The sequence below is a fragment of the Phoenix dactylifera genome, chromosome 8 (genome assembly GCF_009389715.1).
Source record: "Phoenix dactylifera cultivar Barhee BC4 chromosome 8, palm_55x_up_171113_PBpolish2nd_filt_p, whole genome shotgun sequence".
Classification (NCBI taxonomy): domain Eukaryota; kingdom Viridiplantae; phylum Streptophyta; class Magnoliopsida; order Arecales; family Arecaceae; genus Phoenix; species Phoenix dactylifera.
Window position 1 is genome coordinate 7603575 of NC_052399.1, and position 17838 is coordinate 7621412.

The following is a 17838-nucleotide window of genomic DNA, read 5'->3' on the forward strand; positions in this document are numbered from 1 at the left end:
AATAGTCATGCCAAACCACCCGAACGGGGAGCGCGCAGGCCGACAAGTTATCGCGTGCACTCCGTAGCAGTGAATGAGCATCTCCGTGGACCATCACAGAAATCCGCGGTTGTAATTAGCTGCATGCACGGCCACCGATGCATGCAGTATAGATGATGAGGGCCCATTTGATTCGTGAAAAAAAAAAGCGAGGAAAGTATGATCAATAAAAAGATAATAAAATATTTTTTTATTTAATTAAAATTTTTTAAAAAAGAAAAAAAAGTTATATTTTTATAGAAATATAATTTTTACGTTTTATAAAAAAATTTTATTCATAAAAAAACATGAAAAAGTTATTTTCGAAAGTTAAAAATTATTTTTTTAAAAAAAAATTCTTCAGGCGTAAAAATCTAATTTTTGTTAAGAGTATAATAAAAATTATACATAATTCTTTTAGAAAAATAGATGATCAATTAAATATAAATATCATGAAAATTTATTTTTTTTAATTGTCAACTAAACATATTAAAAATATTTTTTCAGAAACCTGCTTGGAGGGAAAATACTCTTCCTCAAAATTCGAAGCGTCTTTCAGCGCGAGAGAGCGAGTGGGAGGACATTGGCGTCGTCTGCGGTTTCCAAGCGATGAGGACGGAGGTGAGATCTCCTCGAATCTTCTTGTTTTTTTTTGTTTCCTTCGATTAATGCTGAGATTCCTCATCAGATCTAGCCTCTGCTTCGTTTATCTTTGAATTCTCCAGGATCCGTCGATCTTAGCTTTTGGAATTGGAGGTGTTCATAAAACCCTTGATCTGTTCCTCTTAACTCACTTTTTTTTTAAAAAAAAATTGCCCGTCATTTTCTGGATTCGTGTCTCTTGAGTGATCGTGGATTTGATCGAGCCAGATGTGATCTTGCATCAATTCTGCTGTCAGTTTTTTTTTTTTTTGTTGTTTCGCGAGTGAATTTAGGGTTTCTGTAGTTGGTGACTGAGTTAATTGATGTGCTTGTATTATCTGTGAGGCGAAATTTTGTTTATTTTCTTGGATCAGGAATTTGATCGTTAATTTACTTATTTGAGCTATCTTAAGAAATATACTGTTTGGGATCTAGTAGTTCATGACTTGCTGAAGTGACATTTAAGTTATTAATTGCCGGCCTGTGTGGGTTTCTGGAATCTTGGTTTTTTTTTTCTGTGATGACTTTGGGGTTACTGCCACCTAAGTTCTATTGAAATTGTATAGAATGCTTTTCTGATAAATGCTTCTCATAGCCAGAAGTCAATTCTTAATGAATTTATCGATATCTTCATTTTTTAGCATTAAATGCAAGATTTGCGTGCCTTGGTTTCTAAAAGGCTATAAAATTGGATGGGTCAAGAAGTGTTTTTTTTTTTTCGGTTCTGCTTTTCTCACTAGAATGTTCATGCTTGGGGGGCAAATGTGGGGCATATGCATCTTTTTTTTTCTTTTTCGTTTAGTCAAGTTGATTGCTTACTAGGAGGGTGAGAGTAAGATTCAAAGGTCTCAGGTTGTAGTTGAGAGTAAAAAGAACCCATCTAGTAGCAGGAGATCAAGGTGTCAAATCTCTAGAGGTTGGTGTTCTGTCCATTTTATCCAGAATTCGATTGGTATGCTTCATGGTCATGAGGTTAAACATGTAAGCAAGGAATCCGTGGTACAAAAGTTGGATGCAAAGTTAGCAATCAAGAAAAAGAGTGTGGGAGGTCATTCCAGGGCTTTTTTTGGCTGAGATATGACTATTCGCATTTTTTTGTTCTTTTCCAATTGGGCATATTTTTCATGGTTGAGTTGAGTTGAGCTTGAGTTGTAATGGTTACACTTACATCTTTATATGGCATGTGACTTCTCTTCATTCCTTTTGTTCCTGGGAATTTTTCCTCTTCCCAGTTTCTTCTGTATTTTTGATTGGTTCCTCATCCAAAGCTGCAATGGTGGAGATTGGTCCGCCAAAAATGCAACATGTAAGTGGTTCTTGAAGAAATCTCAAAGATGTCATATTGTATCTGAACTTTCATGATGTAAACATACTGGGGAAATTTTAGCTAGGGCACTTATCCTTATCTGTGTCTGTATATTGTTGGTCTGCATCAGTTCATCAACTAGGACTTGACATGATATTGTTTTAACTTTTATAGGATTCTTTTAGTTGCTTCATTAATTCATATATTGGATTAAGTTTGTGATTCTCATTACTCAGTCATTTTGTCCCTTTGAAGTTGTTTTCATACAGGATAGATGTACTTATGTTGAGCATTTAAACTCTGAACTAAAATAACAGGCTGGATCAAGTGAATGTCGGAGTTTGGGCAGTCCTAAATATCCATCTGGTCGATTTCCAAAGGTCTCTATTGGGATCACAGTTGAGGGTTGCCTAAAGATGGGATCTGGAAAAACAAAAGAAGATGGTGCTGCATTGCCTACTTGGGAGCGAGTGTCTTCATCTCAGGTTAATGTTTTAGAAGAAAACAGAGTACCTGGAATTGCAGAAGCCTCCAAAGGAAAACTTCCAGCTAAAGATCTGAAGGCTTCTGCATGGTTCTCTACAAGATCTGTTTGTCATGAAACACCAACTACGGAGACAATGCAGATCTTTGCAAATAGGGCTTCAGTACTACAGTCAGATGACGTGGTGCACAAAAAAATTGATACTGTTGCCTTTGGAAAAAGGAGAGAGAAAGATGGAAATAGTGAAAAGGTGGAAGAAGTTGCATTTACTACTATGGAGGAAATGCATGCGCCATATAAGGGTACTGGCAGAGAACATCCCGAGGGAATGAACAAGAACAGTAATGAAACTCTGAGAATAAAGCTGTGGGAGATACTCGGTACTGCTTCACTGAACAAGCAAAATATGAACTCACTAAACCTTGGAAACAGAACATTGGATATAAATTTTAAAAGGGAAACCCAGATGGACAAATCAGAGAAGCTTAAGCAGAACCCCGATATGATTGAGATTGGTTCTGAAATCCCAATTCAAACCATAAGAAGACCTGTTACTCGCTCCTTAGCAAAGAAGAAAGCGCCATCAACTACAGGGAACAAGTTGCAGGGTCAGGTTAGCTCTGGAAAGAGGCCTTTGTTCTCCTCCAGTTCAGGTTCTAAACCGAAACTTGATGGGAAGAACATCGTTTCCTTTGAGGAAGGTGAAAGGAAAGAACAAAGCTTAGAACAGGCTGTCAGGTTTAAAGGGAAGAGAAGCAAGCAGAAGAGGACTAGAATTGAACCTCGGAGGAATTGTTTTCCTAGACAACTGGCTTCAGACAAGAGCGTGCAGACTGAGAGTAAAGAACAAACACTGCCATCACCTGATAAAGCTTCACCACAGAGCAAGGAAAAAACACATTCCGCTTCTCTGACAGGTCACGGTCAGAAAGACATTTTGCAAACCACCACTGAAGTTCCAGATGTTAATCATCATTCACAAACAGCAGCACCCAAACATTTGGCCAATCCATTTCTAACAGGTTATGCAGAAGCTCATGAATATAATGGTAGTTCATTCATGAAAAGGAAAACACGTTCGTGGGAACATTTGAACAGGTCACCAGTGCCAAACGATGCCTACCAGCACAAGAGTGTTGGTAGTCCATCAGTGGCAAGGAGTAGTAATCCCTTGGATGACTTTCAGAGTCCAGCTTTTGCTATGAATGCAAGTACACATACACCTTCACCAAGAAGTGAACAACCAAATGAGGCTTTCTGTAGTCCTGTACCGGTTAAGAATAGAATGTTGGCAAGAAAAGTTTATAGCTCTAACAGTCTGGGCAACTCCAGAAGAAAACATTATGGTTCAGATGCAGAAACAGAAACTTCTGTATCCTTCATCTTGCTATTTTCTAAGTACTATGTTTGGATTGCTTGAATCGGTCCTTCCATTTTTCCTTTGGGTTTTGCCTTAATGTGCATTCAGGATGGTACTAGGGAGATTCGTGAGACAGGAACACCACATGCTGGGGGAAAAACAGAAACCGAGAAGCAGCCGTCTGTATCCCCAGTTGATGACCAGGACACTGAGGGCTCTGAGGCAAACAATTTCTTTAAAAAAGGTTAATCAATTTTTCACTTGATAGCATATGTACGTGCACCATTAGTATCATTTATCCCTTTGATTCTGCCTTTTTTCTGTCTGCTTCATAACCATACATCGATGATGAAGACAGTCAATACTAATCACTTACTGGTCACTTGTTGGCATGTAACTGGTGGCAGTTCAGTTGATGCTCAGTTCATCCTATAATCAAACAAAGATAGAACAATGGAACCATGAATTTATTCTGGTCAAAAAAATGTTACATGGACACTATTTACTGCATAGATTCACATGAATACATGCGTATATCAAACATGGTGGATGATTTTGCTTTCTTCTCCCAAAGTACACTGATGTATTTTTACCAGAAAAAGTACACTGGTCTATTATTTTGTGCTCTATGATGCCAAACCACATTGTTGAAACATAGGGATGTCATGCTCATGGGCTAGATTATTTTGCTTGCCATTAAGGAGTGCATGTGCCTTTTAGCCGGCTTGGAATCCTTCCAGATTCTCAATGCCGTACCTGCTTCTCATGCGCTTCCTTCCTAAATATCTGCTTCCCTGCGCCTGTGTCCGCTCCTACACCCACTTCCCATTCCGGCAAAGGCATATAATGCAAGCCATAATTTTTGGCATTGGATAAGCCATGTTATTGTGGTCCAAGAAAACTACTGGTATGTATCAAAAAGAAGAAACTACTTATTGGCAATATCTTCATCTCAGCTCCATATCAAGCCACATATCAAGGATCCATGATTCTCAAAATTCAAAATCTCTAGAATCATGGATCCTTGATATGTAGCTTGATATGGGGCTGAGATGAAGATACTACCAATACTACTGGTACTACTTTATCTTGTTACTGAGTCATTATTGCTAGAGCTAGATGGTTATGATGGAGTTGTTGTTTATGATATTATAGTTGGATCCCCCAATTGGTGACGAGCCAATTATATTGTAAGATTTCAGTAGACTTTATGAGGCTAAGGTTGCACGAATACATAGTATGTACTTTGAAATCAAATATTAAAATTAAAAAGAACTCTTCCTTTTGCATTTCATTTTGTTGAGGGAAACATATCATCTGAATGTTAATAAGATTAAAATTCAATCTTAAAATAAGAGATGACTTGCATGGCTTGCCTATTCCAAGAAAGAATAGAGGTAGGTGCATATGGCTTCACTTACTATGATCTTGCATTTGGTTTCTGATTGGTCCCATTGAGTATGTGCTGCATTCAAGAAGGATCTAACTTTTGTAACTGTTATCACCATTTATACGCACCATGAGTGTATTCAAATGGCTGACGTTCTGGTTTCTTGCAAATATCAACCTAGGCTTAGGTCAAAATATTTTGTCTATTTAGTTTCATTTTGAGCTATCTTACCCATAATGACCCAAAACAGAGAAAAGTAATGCAGTTTTTTTGAAAAAAAAATATCATCTGCCAGGATGCATGTACATGGTTGTGCCTATTAACTATATTAATCTTTTATTATGAATGTGATTTTGATGAAACCATGGGTGCCAAATAAGTTTTTTCAGTTTTATCCTGTAGAACTCAAAGATACACTACTTGCTTAGGTGTCTTAGTTAATTCTTTGTAGCCAAAAAAAATAAAAAATTGTTCAGCTTGGAACAGTCTTTTGATCTTTTTTGCTCCAAGGATACCCCATGACTTGCAGCAGGCAGAAGTGGAATTATTTAATGCAAAAAGCAGTAACAGTATCGAGATATCACATATGATGTACATTATTATTATATTATTTTAACAAATTAAGGTTCGAAATCTCAGCTTCAATCATTGTTTCAACTGAGACAGATGAGTGTTGACTTTGATAGTTTATGGTCTTGGTACAAAGTATTTGGGCAAAATCAGAAAAAAAAGAAAAATAGGACAAGAAAATTAATTAATTTAGAAAATGTTTTAAATTTTATTTTATTTTTTATGATCTTTTGGTACATGTTGAAACAATCAATTATAACTTTTCCTAAAGAGGTAAAAATCATTTCGACTGTTACATATTATGCTATTATTTGTGGACAATTGGAAGCATGAGAAATTTGATGTCTAGCGATTTGAACTCCCAAGCAAAACAATATATATAAAAAAAAAACTTTTTTGAATTTCTTTGGAGTCCTATGTTGTCATGCTTTGTTATCTTCTTGACTTGCAAAATCCTAGTTGAGTATGAGAAAAACGTTACTTGGAATCTGGGAAAAATGTAGAAATGCCAACGGGGCTGCATTAATTACTCATATACACAATAAATTTAGCATCATAACCTAGTTGTGGGCAAACCTCTGAATTGAACCCTGGCTTTAGATTGTCTGTGTGAAACCAAGTACCAGTTTTTGGTTTTGGGGTTTTGGCAAAATTTCAGATTCTGATGTGATTAGCTTGAGATCAGAAATTCAGAATATGTCATCTGGCTGCTCTTGTTTTTTTGGTGGATAATTTTCAATGACTTTATTCACCTTCATTTGTCCTGTTTTTTTTTTTTTTGGCTCGCATGGTGGTTAATCAGGTAGATGCCATCATATAGCATTCTATATGATAATTCTTGGGATCCACTGCAGGTTTTGGGGCTTATATGTGGTGTGAAATTCAATTCTTGAAACCTGTATATAGTTCTCTCTTTCTCACACAAAAAAATAGATTAATCGTTCCTAGGCTAACTTGTTATGATTCTATTGTCTAGTGATATGCCAGTTTTTCCCATCCAATATTTTTGGAATCTCCATAATCGGTGCTACCACTAGAATTTTGTCTAATAATAGCATGGAGTTTCAGCATTTTTGTCAGTGTTGTCATTGTCCCTCTAGTTCTTACATCGTGAGTTTTGACCACAGGAACGATAATTGTATCCAATATTTTAAGATAGTAACATTTCTGGTTCTTACATATTTCCAAAAGTTTTTTGCCTTTTGTTTTGCTTATGTTGGAAACAAAGTATTACCAAAATCCAAATTTTGCATAATGTGCAATTCCATGTGCAGGTTGTAGACAGACTGACAAATTGTTTTCCGATGCGGATAGCCCAAAGATTTCTCAGCTCACACTTCATCATAGGAAAAGGGTCTGCAGCAGAAAAATTGAAAAATTATGCAAAATCAACCTATCTTCACCATCTCCAATTGGCACTTACAGTAATTGAAATGCTAGCCTTTTTCCATCAACCACCTTTAAAATTTTCTTTTCAATAATTTTACTTGCACTCACCGTGATTCAGGAACTGAAGAAACTAGTGGCTCACACGAGTCTTCAGAGCAATACCCAGAGGACAGCTTGGCAGGGTCTCTTTCTTCTTGGTGTAAATACTCAATCTTTTCCACACACTTTTAGCTTATTCCCTGTGATGAGCCATTTACATTATGTGGCAGGGCTGTTTGCCAACTGGCATTGGTTTTGGAAAGGTTCAAGAGCAAAATAAAATCACACACAGTCAAGAAAAGCTCTGAGATACTCTCAGCTGCTGCTGAAAAAATACATCTGCAGCTACAAGATATTGAGACTCATATACAGGCAGATGTGTAAGTTTTTAGATACTACAAATGATAACAATTATAAACAATGTTTCCTTCCTAAATAACTTTGATTGACTAACAAAAACCTTATCTTCTTCTCTGCCTGCAGGGGGAATCTCATCAGCACTGGCAGTTCCCAGAGAAAGCATATGGAATCTAAATTTCAAGGTAAGATACCTAACAGCAGATCTTTTGGATGATAAAAATGGAAAATAGGCCTTCAGTAATTCTATCTAGATGGTCAGCTTGATAGCACCAATTATGAAGTTAAAACCTGAAACTTATGGTCAGCAGCATGCTTTGGAATGCACACACTATGTTACTGGATATATGCCACCAGGGCAATATGTTTTTGCTCTTTGTAGACAACTGATATGGCGCGCATGTATATAAACCTTACAACAAAAAATTATTATATATGATTGACTCAAATGAAGAGTGTTGTGGTTGAAATTCAGCCTAGGGGTGACCACGCCGGAAGGGAGTCAAGGGGACGCTGGCCGGGACGGAAAAGAAGAGCCACCTCCCTGCACTCCGGGGTACCTGCACAAAGCCTTGGCCGGAGATTCCGGCGAAGGCGCTCCGATAGATAAGTCAGCCGAGCCTTTTATGTGGAGAGGAGAGCTGTCTGAGTGCCTTTCATGGCTTTTTGTTGCTCAAAATAGCTTGTAGAAGCTTAATGATATTTGTAAAGGCCTATCATTTCTTACCGAAGGTCTTTTCCTATCTCCCTTTTATAGGGTGAGAGTCTTGGCCGTTACCTGAATCAAAGGCCGAGCTGTGATCAGTTGGCCAATAGCTGAAGATGGCGTATGCTGGCAGGTGTGGCAGAGCATGGCCCTTGGTAGGTGTGGTAGGGTATGACTCCTGGCAGGTGTAGCAGGGTATGACCTTTGACGGGTGTGACTGGGTATGGCCCTTGATAGGTGTGATCGGGTATGGACCTAGGCATGTCATGATGTGACCAGCAAGTAATGGTTTGAAGAATGGGGCTGGCTAGGCTGGAATGTTCAGCCACACGTGTGGGCGTGGGCGTGCGCATGGGTGCGGCTGCGGGTGAGATCGAGCAGGCTCGGAGGCCATGGCATGTGCTTGTCGAGCTCGGGTCAGCCTCCGGCGGACTGAGGTCAGCCCAGCATGGCTCTTGGCGGAGGCCGAGGTCTACCTGGCTCTTGGCGGAGGCCGAGGTCTGCCTGGCTCTTGGTAGGGGCCGAGGTCTGCCCCTTCGGCCTGTTCGGCTCTGAGGTTTGCTCCACCGGAATTGGGTGACTCCATGCCGGAATAGGACAATCTATTTTGCCTCCCATCATTTGCCCCCCGACTTTCAAATTCGAGTCGTCTCTTGGCTCGAGCGAAGGAAGTAGCCAAGTCGTCGATCAGGCGTATTCTGCTAGCATCATGGTGAGTGATATCACACTCTTGTCTTTTATATTTTTCTAAGTGTTTGACCTCGGCTAATGCTTTGTTTCTGGTGTCAGCACCTTCATGTGATTGACATGTTGGTGAACGCCGCGTCTAACTACCGGGATCGGGCAAGGTCGTCTCGATCAAGGGTGGAGGCTGCCGAGCGACAGAAGTAGGAGGCCGAGGTTCAGGCGGCGGCTGCCAAGCAACGACAGCAAGAGACCGAGGAGAGGGTGAAGACGACTGAAGCTCAGGTTGAGATCGGGCTCGCCCGAATTCTGGAGGCGGAGCTCGAGTGCAACCAAGCTCATTCGACGCTCCGAGTCGCCGAAGGTCACATTTTTGAGCTCGAGGCTGCACTGGCTGGCCAGAAGCACGAAGCCGAGTAGCTTGCTAAGTCGGCCGAGGAGCGGGTCCGAGAGGCTATCGAAAATTACCGCTAGTCCGAGGAGTATCTGGATGAACTGGCGGAGGGGGTGACCGATGGCCTAATCCGGGGCTTTGAGAACTGCCGCGATTAAGCGAAGCGACTCTGCTCTGAGGTCGACTTCAACGGCCTTCGTCCACTTCTGGGTGGGGCCGCCGAGGCAACGATTATGGCTGAAGCGGGCGAACTTGCTACGTCGCACGAGCTCGTCGTCGTCGAGGACGGGGATGCTCCTAAGACCTCTACTGTGGCCACTGCTGACGTTGGAGCTGGGGCTGCTGGCGAGGTCGGGCCCAAGACTGTGCAAGCCGCCTGAGCTTTACCCCTTGTTTTCTTTTCCTTTTCTTGTTATTCTTGTAAAGTAAGCTACTTAGGCTTTTCACAGTTGACTATTCTTGTATTCGATCAGACCTCAAGGTCGGAATCCTTTGTACTCGGCCTTTGGCCTTTTTATATCAATAAAATGCATTTTTCTGATACTTTGTGCTTCAAAGTTTTGGCAAGTGTTTGTGCTCGTCCTGCTTTAAATCTTGTGTTGACTTTTTGTGTTCGGCTAACAGGATCCGAACTGCATAACTTAGGTGCTGGCTCAGCTTTCACATAACCAAGTAATTTTGTCTAAGTTACTATGCTCGACACCCGTACCCTTAAACTTTTTCTGAGGTCAAGGGAGCCTTGGGCTCGCGGCCGACACTGCAAGGTGCCCCGATCTCTGGTCAGGGCTCGGTCCTCAGCGGGTCCCGAGGTCGGCTCTAGCCGAGGTCGGTTAGAGGAGTCTCTGGTGGCATTGTTGTGTTGGGAGTAGAGAGAGCTGATCCGGATAATGGTAGAATGTTGGTATGCCCTTGTCGTCACCCATGCTGCCTACTTCCAGGTGCTCGCCACCATGGGGAGCTTGCTAAAGCGATTCGCTTGGGAGGAGCTTGCCGTGGCATCGTCGCCCCTCAGGTTGTCGATGCTCACCTTGCCATCCGATGGCAAGAGAAAAAGCAACAATAAATACGTGGGCTCCACTTATGGCAATAGTGGTGATAGCGGCAGTAGTGCCACTAGGTCATCCTCCTTGATGTCGCTAGAACATTGAAAAATTGTAATCATGGAGGGTTTATTGTGATTTTTGGGCAGAAAAATAGGACAATGTATCCCGATCCGATTAAATTATTTATGCAATTTTAAAATATGTTCAACTTTTAGTCTTGTTTCTCTAGTTCAGAACAATTGTTGAACTAAGCGAGGTGTTCCTTTTTAAAATTAGTGTAGTTATAGAGGTCGGAATTTGCAGACATTTGATCTCTCATAAAGATTGGATTATATTGAAAAATAAGACAATGTTGGACACAACATATGACCAGGCTCAAGGCTTTCTTGTTATATATATAAAAGAGAAGGCGCCTTCAACAACATATCCGCTAAGGGCCTGCTTTCATGTCAGAATTCATAATGCGAGAATTTTATTTGCCAGGTGGGACAGTTGTAGAGGTTTTGAGAATTGCTTGCTTTGATGTCGGAATTCATTTAGGACAAAAAGTACAAGCACTCGAAAGCTTTAGATCATAGAGGAGCAGAGTCCTGTAAAATCGACTCTACTTGAGCATCAATAAGAAAGTCACATACCAAAATAAGTATTGTAATTAAATCAACAGATGTCATTTCAAATAGAATGAACAGGATGAGAATTTTAGACATTTGTCCTTTTTGGTCGTTTTTCCATTCGAAAGCGGCTTTTTGGGTTTTCCAACCAAACACACAACAAACCACTTCTATATCTTCAAAACAGCTATTGGATCTTAATAGCCAAACGCTTTTATAGCAAAAATACTGTTTTGCCTCAAAACAGCATTTGACCTCAAAACGAAGCTTTTGCCAAAAACTGTTTTTCAGCCAAAAGCTACAGCATCCCCAAACAGACCCTAAGTGTCATTCAATCTTGGCTCAAATACAATAGCTCAATGAAGCTCAATAGTTAATTGCTAGTCTTGCAATTAATTCTGAGCTAAGATTGAAAAAAACCCACCTCAATCAAGCTTGGCTTGATAATGCTTGGAATTTGATGTTTGATATACACTATAAATAGTGGTATACATGCTGTTTATCTATATGTAATCAATGGTTGGAATCCAATGGCTAATGTTTGGGGTGCTTCTAATGCAAAGCAAGGTTTTGATCAATGGATTGATTAAATCGTCAGAATCAGTTTAAACTTAATTCAAACTTGGACTGAGAATGCAACATGATAGATTTTGACACAATTTAATGTCACTGAGTCGGTTGAAATAGGTTCTTGTTCAGGTTGGTTCAAAATTTGGCTAAGTCAAACAACAAATGAGCAAATCTTGTTAGCAAACTTCAGTTAAAAATTAGTTTCAAGCTAAGCTTGGTCAGACCACGCTTAGTGAAGCTCACTTAAATTACTCCCTGGTCCAAAATGCCTGTTTCCTGTTCCATGTTGGATTTGGAAGTTGCTGATTTCATATCCTATTAAGCCTGGCTGGATTTGTAAATCAAAACATGTTTGCCTCTATTTTTCAAATGTTTGGTGTCTTCTTTTTTTCATTCTTGATGCAGCAAGTGTTCAATTATATGCTTCTTCTCCAATTTAATTTATATTCCTTTAAGTTAGTCATTTTCAAATGCAACTTATACTTTTTGATGGATCTTTTTAGAGTGCTAAATTTTGGCATATAATAGTATTTTGACTTTCTATTAGCTAAAATCACTTTAATCTATTGATGGCATAGCTCCTTTTATTATTAATTATCAGAATGATCAATCAATTCTTTAGAGATACTTTGGTCAAACAAAAACATCTTGGTAGAAAGTTCAAAGTTCAAACTATAGGTTCATGTGAAGTTCAAAATTTGCAAGATTGCATTGAAGGTCTGAAAGCTGAAAATTTGTGCAACTATGATCTCCAACCCAAAACAAAATTATGAACAATGTAATTTAACTGACTCCCAGATGATTGGAGATGATATAAAATAGTTCAAAAATGCATAAAAACACATAAAAGAACTTCCAGCACTGATTTAGAGGCTGATGAGGGATGAAGTACTAGAATATGAAATGAAATGAATATGATAGGGTGGGCTTTAATTAGGGGCGGCAATTGGTTGGTCAAAGCAGGTTTGGGTCAAAAAACTCCCAACCAAAACAAGACCCATTTATAATTATCCATTTATTTTGCATAAACCTGGACCTTACCCACCAACCCATTAAATTTTCGCTTGTCAATTATATAAAACTAAAGAGCAAATTAAAACATAGTATGCAAACATCACAAACAAAAAAAGAACATATTTAACTTCCAATTTTTTTTATAAGGACGAAAATTTTTGAAATTTAGTATATATTATAATAAAAAACTAGTTAATGATGAGCTAAGTAAAATGTAATAATAAAAACAGAGAAGGCAATAAGAAGTTCCTTGTTTTGTGGGCTAGTGTATCTTCATGCAAGTGATTTTGCTGCCTTTGCTACACTTCAAAAATCTGATATATTTGTGATATATTTTGACCTGGTGCCCACCTGGTTTTGGAGCTAAACCTTAACCCACCTACTTATAATGGGTTGATTTCGAGTTGACCATTGCTTACTCGAACTTAAAAAAGGCCAGCCTGAACCCATTTTTTCGGATGAGTTCACGGGTTTGGCAGGTCGGGGTCAGGTTTTGCCACCTCTTCTTTTAGTAAGTTAGAAAACTTAGCAAAAGAAGAACAAGGGCCAAGCATGATGAGGAATCTGGCCTCCTATAAATCCTAAAGTCAAAGAACAAAACTAGATGTTCTCTTCTGGGCCCTATTCACTAATACAAGATGTATGGCTCTATTGCTGTAATCTCATCAAATGAACCATCAGAGGATGAAGATAGCTCCTTTGACCAAAATAAATTAATGATTACTCAGGACAGGTCAGGAGCACCACATACTGTAATGTGGGTCAAGCTGGTTCGGTCGGGTTACAAATATTTTCAGTATATGGACAAATCTAACAGAATTAAACAAAGTTTTATGCGGAGCTCTAAAGTGAGCAATTGTTGCCTCTGAAACCACGAAACTTGAATCACTTGATGATGCTAAGGTAGGACGTGGACCAAGAATATATAATTAGGACACTGACCTTGCAAGTGTGACACCGCATGTCAACAACCATTATACAACTTCTGTATAATATTTATGTACACACACTTATAACAAAGTATAATCATACTATACGCTAGCACAACCATGTAACATGAATGAATGTGTCATCATTTATGTAAAATCTTCCGATAAATTCTCAGAGAAAAATAGAGAACTTATGAATAGAATGAAAGTAAATCATATTCAAATACAACTATAAAAAGGAAAGTGAATTTTTAGTTGCTGACGCACTATATATGTGCTATCATGCCCATAACAAAGTGCAATATATTTAGAACCAGATAACAGAAAGTGCACCAAAAGACCAAGTTTGTCTAACAAGACCAAAATGCCACATCTTTGACCAGTGTGGTAGATATCTGATTATATAAATGGTTAATACCTATGTAAATTTCTTTATCCATTTATTCTACAAGATGGTTGGTCAAACCAAGTAGCATATGGGCTTCAATAAACATGGGAATTCTGTTCTTTGAATATGAAATGGATACCAATTTTATGAGTCCCTTTTATATGATTTCATTAACTTATTCAGGTCAGGTTGGGAGCACAACATATTGTAGTGGGGGTCAAGCTGATTTTAGTCTGGTTATGAATATTTTCAGTATATGGACAAATATGACAGAATTACCTTGAAAGTTTATGTGGAGATCTAAAATGAGCAATTGTTGCCCCTGAAATCACGAAAGTTCAATGTGGACCAAGCAAATATAATTAGGAGTCAGACCCTGCAAGTGTGACACTACGTATTTACAACCAATATAAAACTTCTGTATAATATTTATATACACAAACTTATAAGAAAATGAAATCATACTATTGCACAACCATATAACATGAATGAATATGTATTGTCATTCATATAAAATCTTCCAAGAAACTCTATCTCAAAAAAAAGAGCTTATGGATACAATGAAAGCATATCGTTTTTAAATACAAATGTAAAGAAAGACATGAAAGTGAATTTTTAGTTGCCAACACACTATATATGTGCTATCATGCCCATAACAAGGTGCAATATATTACCTTCAAGAAAAAACAAGGTGCAATATATTTAGAACCAGATAACAGAAACTGCATCAACACACCAAGTTTGTCTAACAAGAACAAAATGCCACATTTTTAACCAGTGTGGTAGATATCTGATTATATAAATGGTTAAACACCTAAGTAAATTACTTTATCCATTCTTTTACAAGATCACTGGTCAAACCAAGTCGCTTCCAGGCTTCGATAAGCATGGGAATTCTGTTTTTTGAATATGAAATGGATAACAATGTTATGGGCCCCTTTTATGTGATCCTTCTTCAAGAAAACTTAAATTATTTAGCAATAAGCTAGTAGGTATGTTATATAATATGCATATCATATAATATCATGACTCTTATATTTTAATTGCAGATTTACTGCTTTTTCCCCATTTCATCCATATGTTGTTTTTGATACATCTTGTATTTTTCTTTCAGATTGTTCCTTATTTAAATTGGTTTAAGCTGAAATTGGTTGGATGCAGGGCAGCAAGGAAAGCTGAAGTTTATACACGACAAATTTAAAGAGGAGATCAATAAGCACCTCCTGGACTGCAGGAGCACCCTGGAAGAGTTTGGAGCATACCAAACAGAACTTAAAGGATGTGCAGACCAGCAGAGTAAGTGAGGTTTACACCTTGGTCAGATGTTATAACAAAAATAAGCTTAAGGGGAATGACCTGGGGTCTTCTCTCATCCTTCGATAGCCTGGATATGATCATGCATCATATCACGTCTTGGAATGATTAAGCTTTCTCAAATCAGTTGGGTGTTAATTTGTTTATTTCTCTTTTTCTTATTGGTATTCTTGTACTAAGTCATCCTCAAAACATCTTTTAAGTTCCCTATTTTGAATGTCAATAGAGCCACTGCTCAAGTGTTTGTGGTTTGCCTAACACCAATCACCCAGTAGAACTTGTGGTGCAGATGTCTAACTCGTACATGTACAAATTGTGTGCCCATCTCTACATTGGCTTCTGTAGTAGCATATGCAAATAATCATTGGACTAATCTTATGTTTTGTTTTATTTTATTCTATATTGGCGATGCCCGTAACTTGATTATGATTGCATTCCTTAATTTAAAAAAGGTTTTTGATGTAATGAAAATTTTTGAAGGCCTTTCCACTGCTATCTTTAACTTTGTTTTCATAGGTTACCTCTAGGATCCTTATTTTCATTATTTTCCCTTTTGAAATCATAAATGGTAAATAATTATCAGAGAACAGATCAAAAAGATATTTCCAGGAGCTGTAAAATTGAGACCTTCCCGGTACCTTAACCTGCTCAATGAGTCACCTTTCAGCTAAATTATGAACTTATGTATTCTGAAAATAGTTTGCCAGGCTTTTGGGGAGATCTTACCTTGTGATTATATAAATATCTTTGTCCTTTATTGTTGTTAATAACCTTGTTGGTTTTGTCGGTTCTTGTATATGAGTAGAGGCGTCACACAGGAAGCTTCTCCTGCAAGTTGAAGAAGCAATGGAGGCTCAGCTAAATGATGCAGAAACAAGTATTTCCACAATTCATAAGGTGAGTTGTTTGTTAACTTGTAATTACTGAAAAGATTGCAGCAGTACACATTGGCATATAACATGAATATTGGTTGTTGAATGTTGTTCCTGTATCAAAATAGTTGACTTCATACTTGTACCCTGGTTTTTTGACTTTTGTCTAAAGCTGCAAGTGGATAGGTCCAAGTGCTTGTGGCTGTGTAAATTAAGGGCATCAATCTGTATGCACCTTGGACCATTAGTGGGAGAAAGAAACTAATCTTGCTTGTCATTATCATCGACCTGAGATTTATAGGACATGCATTGGCATTTTGCTCTAAATTTGATGCAGGAAGCAAGGAAAAGGATGAATTGCTTAAAGCATGTACTGAAGGAGTTGCTGGCAGAGGGCATGATTTTTTGATCAGGTTCATCATATGAAGGATGACGGCAATAGCCACAGGCAGGCTTCTGCTTAAATCACAGAAGTCCATGAGAATGTAAAGATATAAAGCTTTAGTGAATCCTCATTTTTATTCCACACTTGTAAATGAAAGGTCAAGATACTAAAGAAAAAGCTGACGGCTGTTGTTTCTGACTATTGAAGTAACAACTGTGCAAATGATCTCATTTTCTGGATGCTGTATATAGGACTAATGAGTGGAATACTGCAATGTCCTTACAGTCAATGTAATCCTTATAATGATGAGTGTTGTGGTTCAAATTTGGCCCGCGCTGAGGTCTGCTTAGCCGGAATGGGGTGGTCCCCTGTCTTGAGCAGGACAATCCATTCTGTCCCCTATCAATGAGAATTGCCTAACTGGATGAGATTCACATACCTACATACTTCACTGAAGATAAATTAAATTGGCTACCTGTTGCTTGTTTAAGAGTTCAATAAGGTTCAAGGAAGTTCATGTGCGTGCAACCAGTGTTTTATTTATGGTTGTGATAAGATTGATGTTTCGCAGCCTTTGAATTGTCCTCATCCAATTATGGATTTGGCTTCATGCAGGAGAATTCTGTTGTATAATTCGTAAGCAGTCTTTCTGTTCTTATTGCTTTCAGCACCTTGTAGATTGAGAGTTGGCTGATTGTTAGGTATACAGAAATTATTGTATTCAAAAGCTAAAATTGCATAAAATTAGATATGATAATTTGATACCTATTTGCCTAAGGACGGTGCAACAGCTGAAAAGAAGAACGATCTGCTTCATTACTAGGGTATCTGGGCTAATCATGCTTATAGCTGCTGGAATCAAATTGTGGCCGCATCTCATGATCTCAACCATCTCATGGTAGATGGACAGAACAAAGCACTGCTTGATTAACTATCATCCATTGATTTCACTATCGACTTTCTTTTTTTTGGTTCCGATTTGTACCACTTGACATTCACTTCATTTTTCAGAATCCTACGAGGAGCCTTGGAAGAATCTTGTTTGTGACCATGGTTATTCTATTGATTACTGAAAACAGCACATGGGATGCAGACTGTTGCAGTAGATTATTGACACATCAACAATTTTTCCAGATCTGTAAAATATTCTTGAGTCTTTACAAATTTTTCATGAGTCGAATGTCCCTTAAAGCTAATTAAATTTTTGTGTTAGCTAGAAATTATCCAGTAATTTATGATTATGATTAATATATTTGCAAATTGTTTGTGTCTTATTCAAAGAGTACTTGTTGGTTACAAATTGGTGATATTGTTGTTGTTTGCTATATTTGCTTCTCTTGTTTGTCTCAAGCTTCACATGAACAAGTATAATA

General features: G+C 38.3%; 1 protein-coding gene across 2 annotated transcripts; it reads left to right on the top strand.

Annotated features, from left to right (window-relative positions):
- Positions 1–544: 544 nt before the first annotated feature.
- Positions 545–16759, top strand: LOC103718819 (meiosis-specific protein PAIR3-like). Of its 2 annotated transcripts, XM_039128843.1 has the most exons (10): positions 545–639; positions 2284–3822; positions 3919–4054; positions 7045–7194; positions 7278–7341; positions 7429–7578; positions 7682–7740; positions 15056–15190; positions 16014–16105; positions 16418–16759. In XM_039128843.1, the coding sequence occupies exons 1-10, from the start codon at positions 628–630 to the stop codon at positions 16487–16489; spliced, it is 2409 nt and encodes an 802-aa protein (XP_038984771.1). In that variant the 5' UTR covers positions 545–627; the 3' UTR covers positions 16490–16759. The 2 variants fall into 2 exon arrangements, 1 of the variants encoding a protein (XP_038984771.1); XR_005512764.1 differs by lacking the exons at positions 15056–15190; positions 16014–16105; positions 16418–16759 and adding exons at positions 8031–8973; positions 9051–9882.
- The last annotated feature ends 1079 nt before the right edge of the window (positions 16760–17838 follow it).